The 20,363-nt window shown below is 42.2% G+C and overlaps 2 protein-coding genes and 1 long non-coding RNA gene across 4 annotated transcripts; all 3 read right to left on the bottom strand.

The window, feature by feature from the left end:
• Positions 1-245: 245 nt before the first annotated feature.
• Positions 246-8,547, bottom strand: rhogd (ras homolog gene family, member Gd). The gene is made up of 2 exons (XM_043257196.1): positions 8,466-8,547; positions 246-5,071 (listed from the first exon to the last, which is right to left on the bottom strand). The coding sequence occupies exon 2, from the start codon at positions 5,044-5,046 to the stop codon at positions 4,471-4,473; it is 576 nt and encodes a 191-aa protein (XP_043113131.1). The 5' UTR covers positions 5,047-5,071; positions 8,466-8,547; the 3' UTR covers positions 246-4,470.
• An 814-nt stretch (positions 8,548-9,361) lies between these two features.
• On the bottom strand, positions 9,362-17,712 carry hspa9 (heat shock protein 9). Of its 2 annotated transcripts, XM_043257186.1 has the most exons (17): positions 17,468-17,711; positions 16,308-16,366; positions 16,144-16,231; positions 15,600-15,781; positions 15,361-15,485; positions 15,210-15,283; positions 14,692-14,798; positions 14,166-14,328; positions 13,594-13,686; positions 12,932-13,141; positions 12,050-12,277; positions 11,866-11,970; positions 11,665-11,782; positions 11,317-11,411; positions 11,139-11,231; positions 10,916-11,056; positions 9,362-10,243 (listed from the first exon to the last, which is right to left on the bottom strand). In XM_043257186.1, the coding sequence occupies exons 1-17, from the start codon at positions 17,549-17,551 to the stop codon at positions 10,160-10,162; spliced, it is 2,049 nt and encodes a 682-aa protein (XP_043113121.1). In that variant the 5' UTR covers positions 17,552-17,711; the 3' UTR covers positions 9,362-10,159. The 2 variants fall into 2 exon arrangements, with proteins under 2 accessions (XP_043113121.1, XP_043113122.1); XM_043257187.1 differs by lacking the exons at positions 9,362-10,243; positions 10,916-11,056; positions 11,139-11,231 and having other exon boundaries at positions 11,594-11,782; positions 17,468-17,712.
• A 1,941-nt stretch (positions 17,713-19,653) lies between these two features.
• On the bottom strand, positions 19,654-20,299 carry LOC122357695. Its single transcript, XR_006252520.1, has 2 exons — positions 20,165-20,299; positions 19,654-19,998 (listed from the first exon to the last, which is right to left on the bottom strand). It is a non-coding gene; the product is annotated as an uncharacterized LOC122357695 (long non-coding RNA).
• Positions 20,300-20,363: the final 64 nt, after the last annotated feature.

The raw sequence follows: 20,363 nt of genomic DNA, 5'->3' as shown, positions 1-20,363 counted from the left end.
TTGAGTCAGATTTCTCAAGGCAGCTGTCTGTCTGTCAGGCTCAGCCTCGAACAATTCACAGACGTCAAACAAACCACTGCAAAATCTTAATGAGGAACACGATTTACATTTTAGAGTGAGACGTTGTGGAATCGCTCCCGGCCTTCACAGATACGTCTCAGTGCCGTCACCTTTGTGTTTATAGAGATTTATAGAGATTCAAAGCAGCTTCACGGGGTTAAACAGGAAAGAAAAGAAACGCTAGCTATGTGTGCATCTGTTTTTATACACATTTTCAAATACAATTAAAAAATGCATGGAAGTGCATGAAAACATGTCCTATTCGGTATATATATACTTGATCTGATAAAAAGACACGGCAGACAGACAGGTCATGTGACTGGATAACTTCACGCAGCATCTCAAATGTTATATTATTCATTTTGAAATGCCTGATAATCATTTATCATAACGGTCTCACACCACTGTATTCCCAAACATTATTGTTAAAGTGTTTCCTCTGGCACAAGTCATGTGTTATGAAGGGGAAAAAGCCACAGGTTTCCTCGGTTTGTTAGTTTCTGGTTTGATTTTCTTGTACAGAGAGCATAGTTTCATTCGCAGTTTTGCTCGTAACATAAATCAGCGCCTTTTTAAGCTCGGTAAAAGAGGCCCATCCAGACAGAAGACGGCGTTGTCATCCTTCAGCTCGGTTTAATAACTCTGTGTCGGCGTGGCACACTTCATGAATTATGAATGAGTTTGATCAGGCTATAAAACAGTTTCATCATCCAGCTGGATCCAGTTCCAGTCTTCTTCTCATCGGTGGTGTCAGTGCAGTGATGTTACTGAATACTGAGCTTCTGCAAACTGAAGTGGCACAGAACCCAAAGAGGAGAAGCGGCTGCTTCATGAAGGTGAGGAATGCCTTATTCAAGATGATCCTTCTGAATAAAAGTGTGTCCCAGCCCAGCGTGACGAGTTCACTCTCTATACTAGGGTATCAGTATATTTGGTCACATTCTGTCTTTTAATGCATCTTCAACAATCCCTCAATCCTCCAAACCTCTTGTCCTCTGTAGGGTCACGACTAAATCTATCCCAGCATTCAGCAGAGAAACACACACACTCCACCTCCGCTGCACGTCTTCGAGTCGTTTAACCGCTTCCTGTTCTCTATTGTTGAGCTCCTGGTGAAGATGAGAAGTGCTGTGCCTCTCTAGCTCTGCAAGTAAAGGCTTTCATACTTGTGCTCAAGAAGTAGCGTGATTTTCAACACTGTCCGGGGCAGACACTAGATAGTATGCACACTGGGAAGCAGGGTTTAGTTACTGTAGAGATCTCAAACATCTCTGCTTCAAATGAGGCTAAACTTGATTCACGGCATGCGATTGGCTGTTGATTGCTGATGTCACACACTGCGCAGATATTAAAAGCATCTGTTAAATAATCTGTGTTAAGTAATCAAATATAAATGGACATTTTACATTGTTAATCAAAAAAACAAACTGAGGTCCTGGTTAAGATATACTGAAGAATACTTGATTGTACTGTAGAGACATTTAAAGACTGAAACTATTCAAAGATCACCCAATCCTCGTCGGTAAAGACATTAAAACACATTTGGGCTTATTATTAGATGTGTGCTGTGCGTAAGTAGCACTCCTTTTTAAACATATTATACACTGTCAGTAAATATGATAAATATGAGTCATACTTTACTAATTATTGCTATGGGAAACCTATTCAAATGACTCGTTTTTCAAATGTGAACAAAGATTAGATTCTAGAAACAGCTCAAGCAACAGAAGCACTGGCTCGAGAGAATATTTATATTATTTAACTGAACAGTAAATTGATTTAGTCCATCCTGCACAAAAAGCCCTAGGACGTGTTTGGTGCCACCTAGTGGAAAACATCAAGTGAAATATTCACTAAAGTGCAGCACATTATCATTTATGTAGCACTTTATCTCCTTGTAGATTTACATCACTTGCGTGCATGAGAATAAGCAGCACACGCAGCGAGTCGGTGTCGCAGCTGAAGTGTGGAAACAACTGCAACAGACAGCAGTGAGTTCTCCACCAGCCGCCCGACTCGGCCTGCCACACGCTCTCAGCGTCTTCAGACGTCTCACTTCTTTGTTGTGGCTTGTGCACGGCGGCAGCAGCGGAAGTGTGTGCACTCGGCGTCAGGAGCGGACCAACACACACACACACACATCCGAGAGAGAGAGTGTAAAAATTTATTTAGCATAATTTAAAATCATTTCACGGTTAGTTCATTTATACAATTTATTTTGGTTATAAAAAGCAAATTTTGACAAAAATGGAGTTCCCAGTGTATATATATATGTAGTACCACATACCATAGACACACAGACGGCGTGTGAGAAGAAACGAAGCGGCTCACGCTCACCGGTCATCCACCGGCGGCGCACAACACTTACACCCAGTTTGGCAAATCAACTCAAAAAGGAAGGAATGATTAGACACTGTCCGGATTTAACAACAGACACCTGCTCGCTCACACAACTCTGTGCATCCGAAGGCACTCTTTGGCCAAGTTCAGAAAAAGCTAGAAGTTAAAAACACGAGGCAATTTAAAAAATATATTCATACATATACATATGACTATTTCAGTTATAAATCATTGCCTGCCCAGTCACAGGTTTCCACACACGTCAGTTTAAACCACGACTTCCAGTTCAGAAAGATATCAGCGAGGAGAAACATCTCGCTCGTTCCCCACGCTGAGATGCAGACACTTTAATGACAACAGCAACGCTGGAAATCCTCTCGTATCTTTAAATGCTGATGTACGTGAGATGAAGCTATTGAAATACAGCGGCCAGTGCTGTCGGGTAACACGAGGGACAACATCAGGCCTCTTATTGAACATGTACAACCAAACATAAAACAAGAACAAACCCAAACGGCCGCCTTCAAAGGAGACGGGAGATAACAGTCGTGCGGCTTGGCAGGGCTTTGGGCTGGAAAGACTCGTCAGTGTTTTGGTGTTTGCTGTCGATCACTCGAACACAAGGCTTCACGTTAAGGCATGCAGAGTAACCTGCTCGACCGTCTCTGAAGAGGAAAATACGGGCTAAAGCTTAAATCTGCCATCGCAACAACAGTACTAACACTTGTTTAGCAGCGGGACGCAGCCCTTTATCAGGAAAAAAAACACATAAAAGGCACGAATCTCAGATGATGGGTTTAACAAAAACTTCAGGCTCAAATTTAACCCCAAAATAATATTTAGCATTAAAAACATCTGGACAATTAAGACATTTTGCACTTGTAAAAACATAACTGGAAATGTACAGCAGTACAGTATTTGTAGTACTATACAAATACTGTGTGTGTACTATACCTGTGTATATACACACACACACACACGCATATATATATATACACATACGTATAGTACACACACCAATAATAAAATTAAATAAAAATCAGTCATTGTTTCTGGGGAAGTGACTTTGGGGAATTTTTTTTTGTTTGCATTAAAAAAAAAAAAAAAAAAAAAAATCTTAATTTCTTCAAGAACAGTATATTTTTGATGTTGGAGTGAAATATATCCTGCGGTTGTCAACCCACATGATCCATTTTACACAAACTATCGGAATATTGCTGAACAACTATGGATCGAACACAACACGCTTATTAAGAATCATTCTGAAGGCACATCAAAGATTTGGTTGGGATATCTATAAACTTAGTCTTCACTATATTGCACATTTATCTAAACGCCCAGGACGCCACGCGTCAGTGCAGTGGACCTGGCAACTAGGGGTGTGCGAACTGATTCTGGTTAAAAGTACTTGCTTTTATGTTTCGAGATTAATGTAAACTCAGCCTACTGTGAACACTATTATAATTTTTTCCGAAAACTTTATGATTGATTATTTTAGGTTTGAGTGTCTGATAGGATTTGAAAACAAGCAGAGCTGTATCTAAGGAACGTAGCAGAAAACTACGCTAAACTAAAAAAAAAAACCCCACAAATTTAAATTTAAGGAATCGATTTTGAGCTTTTTTTTTTTTTTTTAACAGGAGATGGCGCTTTAGGCTAGGTTTAAAATCACACACTAAAATGCTCGTTTCTCAAACACACAACGCCATCTGCTGAAAAAAAAAAATAAAAAAATTGAAAAAAATAGAAAAAATTTAAAAAAATTGCAATATCAACCCAAGAATTTCAGGAATCGGAGCAGATCAAGTCTACTTTTTAACCATACTCTCGTATGCCATCTACTTAAAAAAAATAAAATAAAAAAAAAAATCATAGAAACTGATTTATCATTGCACCCCTACTGGCAATAAACCGTTATTATTCAACAACAAAAAAGGCAAGCAACATCAACAGACTGATTTACAAGGTAATGACACACGAAGAAGTCAGCGAAAGCAATCAGACACCGAGAGCGTGAGAAGAGAACGGCCCTGCGCAGCTTGTTCACGAGTTCACCACCGTGGCGTCCGACTATAACAGCACACACTTCTTGGCGTTCTTTTTGGTAACGGGGTAGAGCACGGCGCGCACGGCCTCCACGAACACCTCCCGCACTCCCTCCTGCAGCAGAGCAGAGCACTCCATGTACTTGACGGCTCCGATCTGCTTGGCCAGAGCGCCGCCCTGCTGGTGGGAGGTGGGCGCCAGGCCCTGCTCCTTCATCTTCTTCAGCGTCTCGCCGTCCGAGCGCAGGTCCCGCTTGGTGCCCACCAGCAGGATGGGCACGCTGGGGCAGTGGTGCGACACCTCGGGGTGCCACTTGTGCCGCACGTTGGCGAAGGACGAGGGGCTGCCGATGGAGAAGCAGATGATGAAGACGTTGGTCTGCGGGTAAGAGAGCGTGCGCAGCCGGTCGTACTCCTCCTGACCCGCCGTGTCCCACAGGTTGAGGCTGACCGTCCGGCCGTCCACGCTCATCTGAGCGCTGTAGTTGTCGAACACGGTGGGGATGTACTCCTCGGGAAAGGCGTTGGTGGTGTAGGAGATGAGGAGGCACGTCTTGCCCACCGCCCCGTCGCCCACTACCACACACTTAATAGTCTGCATTCTGCGTCCGAACAGGCAGCGGCACCTGCAGCCAACAGCAGGAGAATGAAGACCACAAAAACAGAATTAGCTACTTGATATCTGTATGAATGCAATCTTTCCATTGATTGGTAGGATAGGACAGTATTTAAAAACCTGTTGTCCGAGGGTGCTAGAATTTCTAAATACTGATAAAATCACCTTTAAAAGTTGTCCAAATAAAGTTCTTGGCTACGCATGCTAGGGATGTGACTTTATTATCAATACTGTGGTATCGCGACAGCAAAACGGTCTTGATCGTTATGGTGAAATGAATGATGGGTCTTCTCAGGCAAAAAGGTGCCGTTTTTTTGTATTTCAGGCCTCAAACCGAGTCCGTTTATGCAGTGTGTTTCAATGCAAAGCTGCAGTGTTTGTGAATCTCACACTGAATGAAAGCAGTCGACTCACTTAAACGTAGCGTGATTTAGCAGGGCTCATGAGTGTCACCTAATTTCTCAATGGTGCGACTAAAAAAATTCTGAGGTTGTGCAGGTGCGACCAGCCGTTTGAGGGGAAAACAGTAATCCACGACTCTAAAGCTCTCCCTGTGGTTCAACACCACTGCACACATTAGGCACATATCGTGGTCTAAACCAATCAGAGACGCGGGGCCACCTGCTTGACTAGCGCTCTTAGCACGCATGCGCTGATGTTCATACAAATGAGCAAATCACATCAGACGGTCTTGACGGGGAATCAAGTTAAGTCTTAAATAAACAGCTATAAATATTGAATGTGTATCAGTATAACGGATCCATGCAGTTCTTGTATTAGGCTAATAATGATAAGCAAAATAAAATCAACTGAAAATCAGCCACTTCTGTAACTTTAATAGGTAACTGTGATACAGCTCTCATGAAAAAGCATAGTACAATCCTGTTTATGCATGTCTTTGTATCACTGAATGTAAAGTTAATAGTTAATAGTAATAAGGCCCCTGAAGATTAAATCCTGGAGCCAGAGCCCGCTGACTTGAAGTGAGGGGAAGTGTATGCACTTCAAAGAGAGCGGCTTGACCGGTTTCACTGGCTCTGTTCTTTTTATTTGATTTATCTTGATGTTTTAAGCTTAAATTTCGGCTTTAAGCACCAACGCTTTTTTTCAGTAGATGTTTGAGAACTTTATCAGATTAAAAACGGCGATGTTAAACGCAACGCAGTCGAACATTTGGGTGCACCTCAGAAAAACGTTAGTGTAAAAGTTAGTTTTAGGGATTTAAAGCTCGTCCAAACTTAAAGTATCTATTTCAAATGCAACAAAATCTAGGAAAGTAGTGTAATTTCCTTATAGTCGTGTAAATAAAAGTAATATATCTATGAAAAATCCACAATGTGTGTGTAGGCCTATATGTTTATATTCAGATCATATATATATATATATATATATATATATATATATATATATATATACACACACACACACACAAAAGTGTGTGTATTTGCATATAGAGTACACATCAACAATCGTTTCAGTTTTTCAGAAATGTACAAAATATCAACGTGATATATAAGATATATACTTAATATCCTAATGACTTTTGGCCTAAATAAAAACAAAAACCAGTACTTCTGACCCATATAGTGTATTGTTGTCTGTGCTGCTGGTGACTCACTGATATTTTATCCCTGAGCTGAACAAAAGTCTACCATTTCTCCCAAAAGAGTCACTATAGTTACTGTTATTATGAAGCTTTTGTCTGCTATCCGTGATAATATCATGTATTGATGACTGACAAAAATATTTAGACTGTGGCTGTTGCCTTTGATGATAAGACAATTATCATCATCATTAGGCTAGTAATACCATCTAATTAATATCTGGGTTTGTTCGTCCTACTGTATTTCTTTTACAGAGTTGTGTGTTATAACCAATCACATGACTACGCTGAGTTTATGAACGCAGCGGCCAATCAGAGGCGTTCCGGTGAGTCACCGCTGAGCTTCACTGCCTGAATCTGACTCAGCGCTCTCATAAACAACAAAGTGTGTGTCATTCATCACACGGTGCAGACAGACGCACCGATTATCACACACACAACCATTCGTTTTGATCGTGTACATGCTCTTTGTTCGTTTTCTGAATAACTAATGAAATGCAGGCATTACGATTACCCATTACTTCTACGAAACTGTTAAGTACCTGTGCTAGCTGGCAAAAATACTGAATCCAATGTGGTCTGATCCTTTTTGACTGAGAACACCACAAACCTAGCGTGAAAGGAAACACCCAAACCTTACTGAGATGTTGTGAAGCTGTTCTTAACTACCTTGAGTCTAACGGGATAAACATTAACTAGAGATTTCAGAGAAAAGAAACTCGTCTCTGGGGCAAAATGTCCAGAAAAGGAGAAAATTAACATAAGTGTTCTGTAAGCTTTTAAATAATCACATTAATTTCTTACAATCAATATGAACCACAAACTGAATGAGCAGGGCCTTTCACGGCAGAAACCAGGGAGAATTGTTGCAAGAGCCGTAATCGGTTCTAACTGCATTTGTGCCGCCTTATGACAAATTAATAGAAATGGTTTACATTAAGAACATCAAAGCCACCCTGTGCTTCAAATCACAGGAAAAAGAAACGCTTGCAGGATCTCCACTGATACTGATATCATAACCTGAAACAAAGTATAACCGATCCAGCAGAAATCCACTTCTTTCCTTTCATGAAGGTGAAGGGGTCTCTGAATCAGATCAGACTCTCAGGTGAGCCAAGTGTCACAATCTCTGACAGACTGTTATTGCGGAAGCTGCTAATGCTAGCCGCTAGATTAGCTATCGAACGCTCGAGAAGCCGCTAACTAGTCTTAAGTTCACATTCGTGTGCTTTAATGAACGGGGCAGCGCTCGTTAATGACGACTCGTTAGTGTTAGTGAACTCGAGAGTAACTCGGTGAAGTTTTGTGAGTGTGTGTGACCCCGCTTAGCCGCTGTTAGCAGGGACCGTCTCTCTCCACACGACGCTGAGCACGACTCTGTCGGAAACATCACTAGAAGCAGCAGTCTACTCTTCACTAGAACCGCTTCTTATCACCATTACACCTAATGTTCATTTCACTTTCACTACACTGACGGTAACTTATTGTGCGTACGGACGCTTTCACAGCAATCTCGCCACGAATGCACTTTTCATATAATAATCATCATTATTATTCTCATCATTATCATCATTATTATTACTTTAAACGGTGTTTGTGAAGCGTCGCGCTCAGTCGCTCGTTATCAGATTTGATACGGAGTCGCTGCGCGCGCCCAATGACAACAAGTATTTCCTGTATTTTTTTTCACCCCCATAACATGCGTTTCACACAGCATCTGAATCTCGGAACAAACAAGAGGCTTCGCGTGAGCCACAGCACGACGATAAAACTTGTGAAATGAGTTTAAAGAAGTTCTCACCGCCTCTGAAATCCTCGCGCGCCTCTCCGACTAGCGCTCCGAACCGGACGCCGTGATCTCCCGGAAGACGCGGTCCACGCCGTTTCAAAATAAAAGTCCCGCGCTAGAAGACTTTTCCCCCTCTTAAAAACTTGTTAGGATTAATTAAAGTTTTGAGTTGACGACATATATCAAATGCTCTTATAAATTAATGAGTAAAATGTCCTGTTACAGTATGTAAATTAGGCAATATTACATTATCAATAAAGGCTTGACAAATTACAATAAAGCTTTTTAACGAAATCAGAGTAATAATGTGTATTTCTTTGTAAAACAAAAAATTATTTAGAGAATTTAAATACATATCTGCATGTTTTTCAGTCCTTCAATGATCACGACAATGAAAAGAAATATTCAGTGTATTTTTATGGAAGCGTATTCCTTCATTAGGATTAATAATTAAAAATGAATAAGAAGGTAATAGTGACTATTTATCTTATAATTCACTTTTTTTCTCTTATCGTTGAGCAAAATAAATAAAAAATAACCGCTAAATATAAACATTATATTTTGAGGAGATTCTGAATTATGAGACTTATTTGAAATGTACAAAATTCACAATTAGAAGAAAAAGGACCAGAGCAGGTTGGATAAATCAGATATCTGAGGCCAAGATCTTTCTCAGAATTTAATTAAAATGTGAAATAAAAAGCAATTACATTTATTTTATTTTGCTGTACCCGTAAATAAATCAATTAAATAAAAATAATTCTGTAATAAAAAAAAAAAAAAGTCTAATTGTAAGAAATCCCCTTTTTATCTAGTTTTTTTTTATTCTCCTTTGGAAAAAACAATCTTCCATGGTTTTTATTGTTTGTTTGTTTTTTATAAATAAACACACACCTCCAAAAACAAACACGAGTTCAAACACAATTTTATTATAAAAGACTGTATTGGAATATTAATTTCTTTAAACCTATTAAATCATTCGATTCCTTAATGAACATTTAACAATTTCAACAGACATCAGCCTTTGTACAGAGCTACGGAGGATATTCTTCTGTAATGAACCAGAAAGTCATGGGCAGATGGGCTTCGTTTTATACCGTGGCTGTTCTGAGACAAACACATCACTAAATCAGAGCGGACCGGTCCTGGAGGGAGAACAGCTCCTGATTCACGCTGCCGGTACGAGCAGCAAAAATACATGACAATTAGACTCGACTATGAATCCCACAGTAGATATTCTTCTATCATTGAGTTTATCGCTCATCCTCTCAGCTCAAACATGTGCACAAGCGTAAGAAACGAGAGATTTAAGCAGAACCGATATACATCATTTAAATATAAAACATTGGCGTCTTGATATTTTAAATACGTTAGACATCCCGAAGCCGTTCAGCCACACATTCAGCCTCGTTCATTCTCAAAAGAGCAAAAACAAAAGAAGCAGCGCTCACATAAATCAGGCAGGAATGCACGTCTGAAAGGCTGGAGTCGTGTCTGTGATCAGCTTAGAGCCCCGAGGGACAACCAGACGCTTCAAGACTGACGCAGGTTATTTTCATAACTCAATTTAAACTTCTAGACATTAAAGCAGGAGCCAGGACAATATAGTTTTGTAGAATGTACTGCCAGAAACAGTGTGTGTGTGTGTGTGTGTGTGTGGTGAGGAGAGGGACGCCGTTCATTCAGTCCAAACACACTCCAGCGCTTCACTGCTGGCCCTCCTTCTTCTCTCCTGTCTCTCCTCCGGAGCCCGAGCCCGACCCGGAGCCACCGTCACGCTCCGACGCCATCTGACACACACACACACACACGTACGTTATTTCACATCATCATAACAGACCTGTGCAAAAATAATGAAACGCATCAAGTGTTCAAGACAGTATTTCCTGTCGAATTCAGACAATCTACATAAACATACGCGTTATTTAATATGATTAAAACATTTGTTATAAATGATATTACTAATTTTACATAATTCTTACCCAAAAGTAAATTTATTATTATTATTATTATCATCATCATCATCATCTACTGCTTTTCCAAAATAGGCCACCGATTAAAACAGTTAAATGTTTGGTAATTCTTACCCAAAACAAAATATAATTTTTTTTTAATAATAATAAACCACAACTACTATCATGAAACAATTTAGTAAATCCTCTTCTAGTAGTCAATTTAATTTAATTAAGCATTATTATTATTTTAAAATAAAATACAAAATTAATTGAAATGCACTTAAAAGGAGTCAACTTTGTCAATAGAAGTGCAATTTCTGGACCAACAAACAATTAAAATGTCTTCTAGATTGACCGTCAGGTCAGAACTACAGCGGTCAACATCTGAAGGGGATCAAAACCTTTCAAAGATGTCCTAAAACATAAAAACCAAAATGCATTCTTGTCATGGAACGGTTTTGATCCGCTTCAAATGCTCTCAGCAGGAAGCAGTGTTAAGGAGCAGACCTTCTTGTAGGCCATCTCGAAGAGCTTGAGCGAGGCCTGCTGCAGGTTGGTGGCCGCCTGCTTGATGTTCTCTCCCGTCTCCGAGTCCTTCCTCGAGAGCAGCTCTCGTACTTTAGCGATCTCCTCCTTCAGTTTGTTACACTGCAGAGAGAGATCACAAGCGTTAGACTCCTCCAGAAGAGCTCCTGTCTTCAGACTGACGGTCAGACACGGCGGGACGGACCTCATCGGCCGGCAGCTGATCCTTGAACTCCTCCATCTTTGACTCGGTGTCGTGAACGACGCCCTCGGCCATGTTGACCGCTTCCACTCGATCCTTTAACCAAATCAAGCCGTTCAGAAGAGTTAAAACAGGTTTGAGGTGTCCTTGTGTGTCTGCAGAACTAGATGAGAGACACTACCTTCCGTCTCCGGTCCTCCTCGGCGTACTTCTCGGCGTTCTTGATCATGTTTTCAATGTCGTCTTTGCTGAGGCCCCCAGACGACTGGATGACGACTGCAAGCACAAAATAATCAATGCTTTTCATAGAGACAAAGGTAGGGATTTTCGAGCCCCATCTATTTATTTAGATGTAGTCTTCTTTTTAGGCTAGTCCATCATCACCACCGCAGCTCTTAGCAAGGCATATTAGTCATCAAAAAAAGAAAAGAACTTCTGAAATTTACAAATGTCTTTACTTAATATCCTAATGAGTTTATTGTGGTCTTTTGGAGGATCAGATTCATCCTTGGCTTTGGTCTGGACTCACTCTGCTGCTCTCGGCCGGTGCCCTTGTCTTTAGCGGAGACGTGAACGATCCCGTTAGCGTCGATGTCAAAGGTGACTTCGATCTGCGGGACGCCGCGAGGAGCCGGAGGGATGCCCACCTGTTGAGCAGACACACACAAGACAGGGTTACTCTCCGGCCGTCTTCTGAAGCGTGTGGATCTGCTCTGTCCTGAACACACACCAGCGTGAACTGTCCCAGGATCTTGTTGTCTGTGGCCATCTCTCGCTCTCCCTGACAAACCTTGATCTCCACCTGAGTCTGTCCATCAGCGGCGGTGGAGAACACCTGAGGAGAGACACCAATCTGTGTGAACACCAACCGTACGGACACACCAGAGCCGAGCCGAGCCACGCTTCAGCCGTACCTGGCTCTTCTTGGTGGGGATGGTGGTGTTTCTGTTGATGAGTTTGGTGAAGACTCCTCCGAGCGTCTCGATGCCGAGGGACAGCGGGGTGACGTCCAGCAGCAGCACGTCCGTCACGTCTCCGGCCAGAACGCCGCCCTGGATGGCCGCCCCGATGGCCACCGCTTCGTCAGGGTTCACAGACTTACTGGGAGCTCGGCCGAACAGATCCTGGACCGTCTGCTGAACCTGAACACACACACACACACACACACACAGAGTCAGTCATCTGAAGACGGTGGGACTATATACAGTGATAAAAACCATGTCGATATGCATTACATTATAAATATACATTGCTTTAAATAAAGAATTAAAAAAAGACTGCATGAAGAGCACAGTCTCGGTCACAAGGACACATCAAAAAGTCCTTTGATTGTAGAAGCTGCAATAAATATTCAGTTTATTCCCTAGCATATTATTTTTTACACTCGCATGTTACTCTTCAAACAGCAGAAAACTCCTGATGAAAAAAAAAACCCACTAAATACACAAATCTATTTCCAAAGCGTGCATGTTTTTCTCTTTCTGACTACATGAGGTAGAGCTGCATGTGAAACTGAACATTAGTTCAGAGGGGATTTTTCAGAAAAAAAACACCTCTCAACAGAGAGGCCTGTGATTGGCTACAATACTGCAAAAAACTAACAAGTCTTGTAATTCCAAACACATGAACTGGTACTAAAGGTACGTGACCTCTCCTCGCTCTACGTTGGGTTATCGTTATTGCAATTAAATACTGTGATAAATCACCCAGCCCCACTGAAGGTTTACTTATGGCTCAGTTTTGAAGTGAATGTGTGTGTGGATCAAACAGGACGGACGCTCTGAGGATCAGCTGACCTTCGGCATGCGGCTCATTCCTCCGACCAGCAGCACTTCTCCGATGTCGCTCTTGGAGACCTCCGCGTCCTGCATGGCCTTCTGACAGGGAGCCACGGTCCTGCGGATCAGGTCCGCCACGATGCTCTCGAACTGAGCCCGGGTCAGCTTCATGTTCAGATGTTTGGGGCCAGAGGCGTCCATCGTCAGGTACGGCAGGTTGATGTCCGTCTGTGTGCACAAATATTACCACACGGTTATTAAAACTCGAGCTGGTTCCGGCAAAATGAGTGAGTGCCGTCTAATTTTGAGCTGCAAGCAAACAAGTGAAGCCTCTTCTAGTGATCCCAATGCTCCAAACACTAATTAAACATCCAAAGTGACCTGTAACGAGTCTTTCTCGGCTCACTTCTGGAGCTGCTGCTCATGATCCAGTGTCTCCGTTCACACTCAACCCGTGCTTTTGGACGTTTATTTAATATTGACATGATAAAAGTACAACGTGCTTTCCAAAAACACATCCCTACTGTATTGTAAAGCTAAATGAAATTCACAGGTGCATTATTTTACAATGCACTCATCACATTGAGAGATTTTGATCGTTACATCCCTATGTAAAAGCAGTATTTTTGAGCAATTTGTATAAAGTCAACTGCAGCATGACCGCTGCGGCTCGTGTTCACCTGCAGAGACGAGGACAGCTCACACTTGGCCTTCTCCGCCGCCTCTCGAACCCGCTGCAGAGCCATGTTGTCTTTGGTCAGATCCACTCCAGACTGAAACACACACACACACACACACACACACACAGGTGAGCAGCACTAACCAGCTTTACGTCACACCTGGTGCATCGGTGGAAATCCTGCAAGCCAGTCATACAGGAGAGCCCTCTGCTAATGTGTTTGAAGAGCAACCAATCACATCACACGGTAAATGCATTCATTTGAACATCACTGCTTCAATTACCAACAACCCACTGCAGTCCATTTATAAAGTCCTAAAGACAACAAAGTTCAGTTCTTACATGCTACAAAAGAGTTTGTTATTAAAACAATGATCATTTAACCAAACCTGTCTCTCACGCGGTTCATTTGTTTTTTGACAAACAACACAACCGGTTAATATCTAGAACTTTAGCATTTTAGTATCCATCCAAAGGATTGGGGTTTGAATCATTTTTGGCTGATCTTTGGGTTAAAACACCAAAATCTGAAGATCTGCCTCTAAACGTGTGTTTGTGAGGAAGGGCACGAACCTCTCTCTTGAACTCCTTCACTATGTGTCTGAGAAGATGCTGGTCGAAATCTTCTCCGCCCAAGAAGGTGTCTCCGTTGGTGGACTTGACCTCGAAAACTCCCTTCTGGATCTCCAGGACTGAGATATCGAACGTCCCACCGCCCAGATCATACACTGCAATTCTGGGAAGGAGACCGCAGGGATACAGATAACACTCAAAGACACGATTCGACAGATTAATCACGAGCAGCTAGAACAACTTCAAGTCTTCAGACTGAGACTAAATGCTAAACTTTACCCTATAAACTTAAATAAATAAGAGCACATCAGTATTTCAACTCAAGTTCTACTATCAAAAAAAAAAAAAAAAAAAAAAAAGGTTAAAAAGGAAAAAAGAAAGGTTAAACACTGCTTATTAATATGTTCTAACAAACTGTTCTAATGTACTCAATTACAATAAAGTATCAAACATGACAAAGTGCATCCCTGACCATGCTGATATACCAATATGATGAAATAATGAAGTATGAATATGTAATGCGTACATCTTGTCCTGAGTCTTGTCCAGTCCGTAGGCTAAAGCCGCAGCCGTGGGCTCATTAATAACACGCAGCACGTTCAACCCGGAGATCTGCCCGGCGTCCTTCGTCGCCTGTGAACACAGCAGACAGCAGTCATTTCTCAAGCTGCTTCACTACGTTCTCAGCACAAACATCTAGATCCCAACCACGTTCCTGGAGGCTGTGTGATGCTACTTGTGTTGTACTTTGAGTCGAATTCAGCCGAGAAGTGAGAACTTGTTATTTTGACCGATTTACAGAGTTTCAAAATAATGGCCGCTATCCACCAGCATCATCAAGCTTCGAAGAGCCAGGATACATTTTAAAAACACATATCTACAAATAACACAGGGTGAAGTGTCCCATTAAATCAGAGACGCCTGGTTCAGCTCATCAGTAGATACTCTACGAGCCGTAACGGTGTCTGAGCCGAAGCAGAGGTGCTAGAGGTCAGAGCTGGGGACGTGTTTGAGAACTAGTGGAAATCAGTGAAAGTGTGGCACCTGTCTCTGGGAGTCGTTGAAGTAAGCAGGTACAGTAATAACAGCGTTCTTCACCGAGTGACCCAGGTAGCTTTCTGAAACAGACAAGCAGAGCTTTGAAGGAGCTGCTGATCACGTGTTTCACGAGTCTTTTCCTCGACGGAGCACTGACCTGCGGTCTCCTTCATCTTCATGAGGATGAAGGCCCCGGCCTGACTGGGAGAGTACAGTTTACCGTGGGCTTCCAGCCAGGCGTCTCCGTTAGACGCCCGCACGATCTTATAGGGCACGTTCTTCCTGTCAATCACAGACAAGCTCAGCACCGATTGGCACACAATACATACTCATACAGAGGTGGCCAAAAGGATTAGGACATGGAAATCAATGATATGAGAATAACGGATGTCTCACAGATCTTTCTGAACTTCAGGGTCGTCGTAGCGGCGTCCGATCAGCCGCTTGGTGGCGTAGAGCGTGTTGTTGGGGTTGGTGACGGCCTGGCGTTTAGCAGGCATCCCCACGAGTCTCTCTCCATCGGCGGTGAAGGCCACGACCGACGGCGTCGTCCTCGCTCCCTCCGCGTTCTCCAGCACCTGTGACCAACATCTCATTTCTTCAATTCCCTCGTCATACAAACCATGCACCTTCTAATCGTGTGACAGACCACTAAATGTCTGCCTGCGTTCTCAGCGCTTCGTCCTTAATGTAGCGCGGGATTGGTTGCCAGATTGGGGTGAATAACTCATTGGAAGAAAGCATACTTAAGCAAAAATCTCTGACTGAGATTCAAATCAAATTTATTCAGTAGCTTCACAATCAGTGAAAAGTTTCAAATAATTATTGATGCCTTTTATGCGTTTGATGAATTGAATGCAGAGGTGTCGTTTTAGCTACTTGACTGCCAATACTGAGAATCTGATCAGGAACAGAAGAGACATCTGGTGTAAGTTTTCACCTTTGCTTGTTTTCCCTCCATCACAGCCACGCAGGAGTTGGTGGTTCCCAGGTCGATGCCAATGACGGCGCCTCTGATCGCCTCCGACCTGAAACACCGCCAGCAGCTCAGAAACACGTCCTTCAGGCATCACCAGACGCTCTCAAGATCAAGATCATACTCACGCATAACGACGTCTGCACACCGTCTGGAGACTCTGCTGAGTCAGTCCACTCCAACACGCCTGCAACAAAACAACCGCAGTCAGGAACGGCTCTTTAGAATATTTAAAATAATAGTAATAATAATAGTAATAATAATAATAATAATAATAATAAGAGGGAGAAAGAGGCCATACAATACAAAGAGGCAATTTGCATCTGTGCAAAATAACAGAGCTGGACAGAATTGTGACCCTAGACCACAAACGGTCAATAAGAGTCATTACCAAGCTTTCCCTTGACCTTTGGTTTGTTAGGATAGGACTATATCAGGCTGAGATGCAACTACTTGAAAATCTGAAATCTGAGAAAAAAACCCACTAAATATGATTTTCTCAATCTTTAAAGTTGAAGCTCTTAGTGACGTACTTCACAAGACAAAGGGCACTTGTGAAACATCTACATGCTCTTCATCTGATGAAGCGATGTATTGTTGGCTCTGGACACAAACACACCTGAGCTGCTGAGGACTGCTGGTCTCCAGGATCAGACTCATTCTAACCACGAGGCTCAACACAAACACGTGGGTTACACCAAATGACTGGAATAAGCTCAAAGAAGCAGCAGGCATTACTCATGAATAACTTGTTCATTAGGAAGAGAGAGATGCAGGCAAGCTCGTCTCATAACCCAACAGAGATGCTTAGGACACTCGATGAAGGTCACACACACACACACACACACACACACACAGAACGACCTCCACTGCTGTTTACACATCAATAACGCTGTCTAGGTCGCGTAACTGATCTTTATTATAAAACACTGCATCTCCTGAACCTCTTCCATTATTAGTCACAAATCAGGAGCAGCAGGATCACACGAACAGGGGCCCCTTCACTGAAGGGCCCCACGATCCGCCCGAAGCTCGTCGCTTCTGTGACTTTGACAGACTTTAAGTGAAGTGTGCTGCTGAATGAGAACCACACACACACACACACACACACACACACACACACACACAGCAGATCTCTGGCAGAACGACATCGAGAGATCAAGAAGCAACTCTAGTGAAGACAGCACTCGTTAAGGGCACTCAGTAGTGGGCACGAATGAGTCCACGCAGCGGAATTACTGAGCAGAATGTTTTTAAGACTGATTGTCGTGCCGTTTCAGTCGCTCACCTTCTTGACGAGATCTGACACACCGCTGCCGGTTTTCTGCGAGCTCGACACGCTCCTCACTGCTGTTCTCGCCGCGGACAACATCCTGGACTTTTCTATCGATCACTTCAGACGAACGCTGAGCAAGAGGTCTTCGCAAAGCCGCTGAAAGTCTATTAAATGAGCTCTGCTGGTCAAACTCAGGCCCTGTGCTGTCAGTAGCGTTAGAGCTGGACTCTCACTGACGCTCTTCTAGAATTATCCAACACCACATGGCGCTCCGAAGGACCTCATAGCGGTTCGCAGAGCGCCTGAACAGAACGCGACATTCCGCTTCCATTTAAAATAGCAGCGCTGTTTAATGTAATTATTCGCTGTGTATTATGTGCTGTCGTTGTCTATCATGGTATCAGTCCGAGACAAAGATAGGGTTAAATGAAACTTTAATGGCAAAATAAATAAGGCATGTTTGTAGACGCCAAAGACTGCAATCCTGAAGGTCATACCAAAATCTTTCGTAGTCATTACATCATATAGCGCTCTCTTGCAATTATTACCATTATTACATTCTTCCAGGCTTCTCGATTTAACTGAAACACGTTGTATTTGCTTATTGTGATTAAGGTTCTCCAAAGGCAAAAAAAGGAAAAAAAGTATATATAAAAATATATATATGTATATTCCCTCCGGGTAGTGAGTCAGTCAGTAGATGTCGCTTATAGAGAAGCAGATGTTCTTCTGTTTCTGAAACACCTTCAGTCACGAACACTCAGAGCATTACAATAAAACCTATAGATGTTTATATCTGCATTAATATTTATCAGCATGAGTAGAATCTGTACTATACCACACCAATACAATGATTCTATCATTTTATCATTTTGGTTGTTGCTATTTTAGTTCTGTTCTTTTGCACTTTAAAATATCTGTTTAAAATACTTTTTATTCAGTTTTACTGTGGACTGTCTTATTTTAATAAATGTCAAAGGATATTTTTGCATATTTTTGTACGGATGTATCTATATATCAGATAAAAAAAAAATTGGTACAATACAGTTGCACAAATATGCATAAAATAATTCTACAACTAATGCACAGATAATGAGTTATCATTAAGAACTAAACCATTTATTGTTGATTACTGCATCTATCTATATGGACCTATCTATCTATGCATTTAAGTTATTTAATGATTATATAATGATTTAGTATAATTTAATAATTAATAATCTTTATCCACTTATAAACCCATTTTTCTTCATTTAGTGACCAGTTTTGTAAAGTTATTCTTAATCCAGCACTCACTCCTCTACAACCCTAGAATGGAGCAGGTCAAAATAAAACTAACACCTTAACAAGCTGTGTGTGTGAGTGTGTGTGTGTGTGTCTGTGTGTGTGTGTGTGTGTGTGTGTGTGTGTGTGTGTCTGTGTGTGTGTGTGTGTGTGTGTGTGTGTGTGTGTGTGTGTGTGTGTGTCTGTGTGTGTGTGTGTGTGTGTGTGTGTGTGTGTGTGTGTGTGTGTGTGTGTGTCTGTGTGTGTGTGTGTGTGTGTGTCTGTGTGTCTGTGTGTGTGTGTGTGTGTGTGTGTGTGTGTGTGTGTGTGTGTGTGTGTGTGTGTGTGTGTGTGTGTCTCTGGTATTTATCATGTTATGGGACCAAATGTCTCCACAAGGAAAGGAATACCAGTAAACACTGACCTTGTGGGACATTCTTTAGGTGCCCATGAGTGTGTGTCTGTTTATAAAACATACAGGATTCAATTTTTTGAGAATCTAAAAATGTGACTGGTTTCCTGTAAGGAGTAGAACTATAACACAGACAGTCTGTATGATTAATTGAATCCCCACAAAACATGGAAATGTGTGAGTGTGTGTATTTCTTCTCTAGTCTCCATATCTAATACAAAAGATGGTTTCTGGAAAAACGAACACAAACTGGCATCCACTAGGAGTGTAACGACTCATTAATATGGATCATACATCAATCAATTAATATCATGTATCAATGCAACACATAAAAAATAGGTGTATATATTCCAGTCTTCTCTGGTCTGCTGTGGAGCACAACCCTCGCTGATGTTAGGGAGGAAAAACTCCTTTATGTGTCTATTATAGTACAGTATGGTCCAAAGTTAGAAAACAATACCTGTTTGTGTGTCCTGGTGAAAGTTTCTGACATTTTCCCACTGATAAAGAAATGATCAATCTGTAATTTTAATAGCAGGTTTATTTTAAGAGTCAGAGACAGCAACAAAAAATTATTTTTAGAAGTCAAAGAAAGACATAGGACTGGTCAAATCAGGACGTGCTTGACCTCTTCACAAACGTGATCCTTGGAGCAGAAAGCCTTGCCGGTCATCACAGAGGTCAGACGTTTCTTCCAGCTGGTCCCCAGGTTTGCTAAGGGCCAAGTGATGGAGGGGGGCCCCTGAGTGGCCCCTGACTCCAGGACTCTGCTTCTCCTTCAGACCCTCCTCTGTGGGCCTGGACGTGTGTTCTGGGTCCCTGTCACGCTGGATCACCCGTCCGTGACCCATGTTCAGATTCAGGGCTCCTGAGACGGGGCCCCAGACAGAGAAAGAAATGTTTCATTTATTGTAATTCTGTTGTCATATATTCTCTGGTAATCAAACGAACACACATCTAAACAGTCTTTTTGCAGGTCAAGTATACTATATTATATAGTTCTGTATTAATTCAGAGGCTTGTTCTGATCTCACCTAGCTCACCGATCTTCCTGGACAATGATTAATAGAAGAGTTTCTCGCTCCAGCTATTTCCATCCCCGGGGCCGCGTGCATGAGTGTGGTCTATATTTGACAGCGAGTGTTTGGTTTTCCCGTTTACTGTGGAGTCAGCTGCGTGTGATGGACAGACCGTAACGTGAGATGCACCTCATACCTTCCCAGACGACCTGCT

Source organism: Puntigrus tetrazona, chromosome 14 (genome assembly GCF_018831695.1).
Source record: "Puntigrus tetrazona isolate hp1 chromosome 14, ASM1883169v1, whole genome shotgun sequence".
Lineage (NCBI taxonomy): Eukaryota > Metazoa > Chordata > Actinopteri > Cypriniformes > Cyprinidae > Puntigrus > Puntigrus tetrazona.
This window is presented reverse-complemented; position numbering and strand designations above follow the sequence as displayed.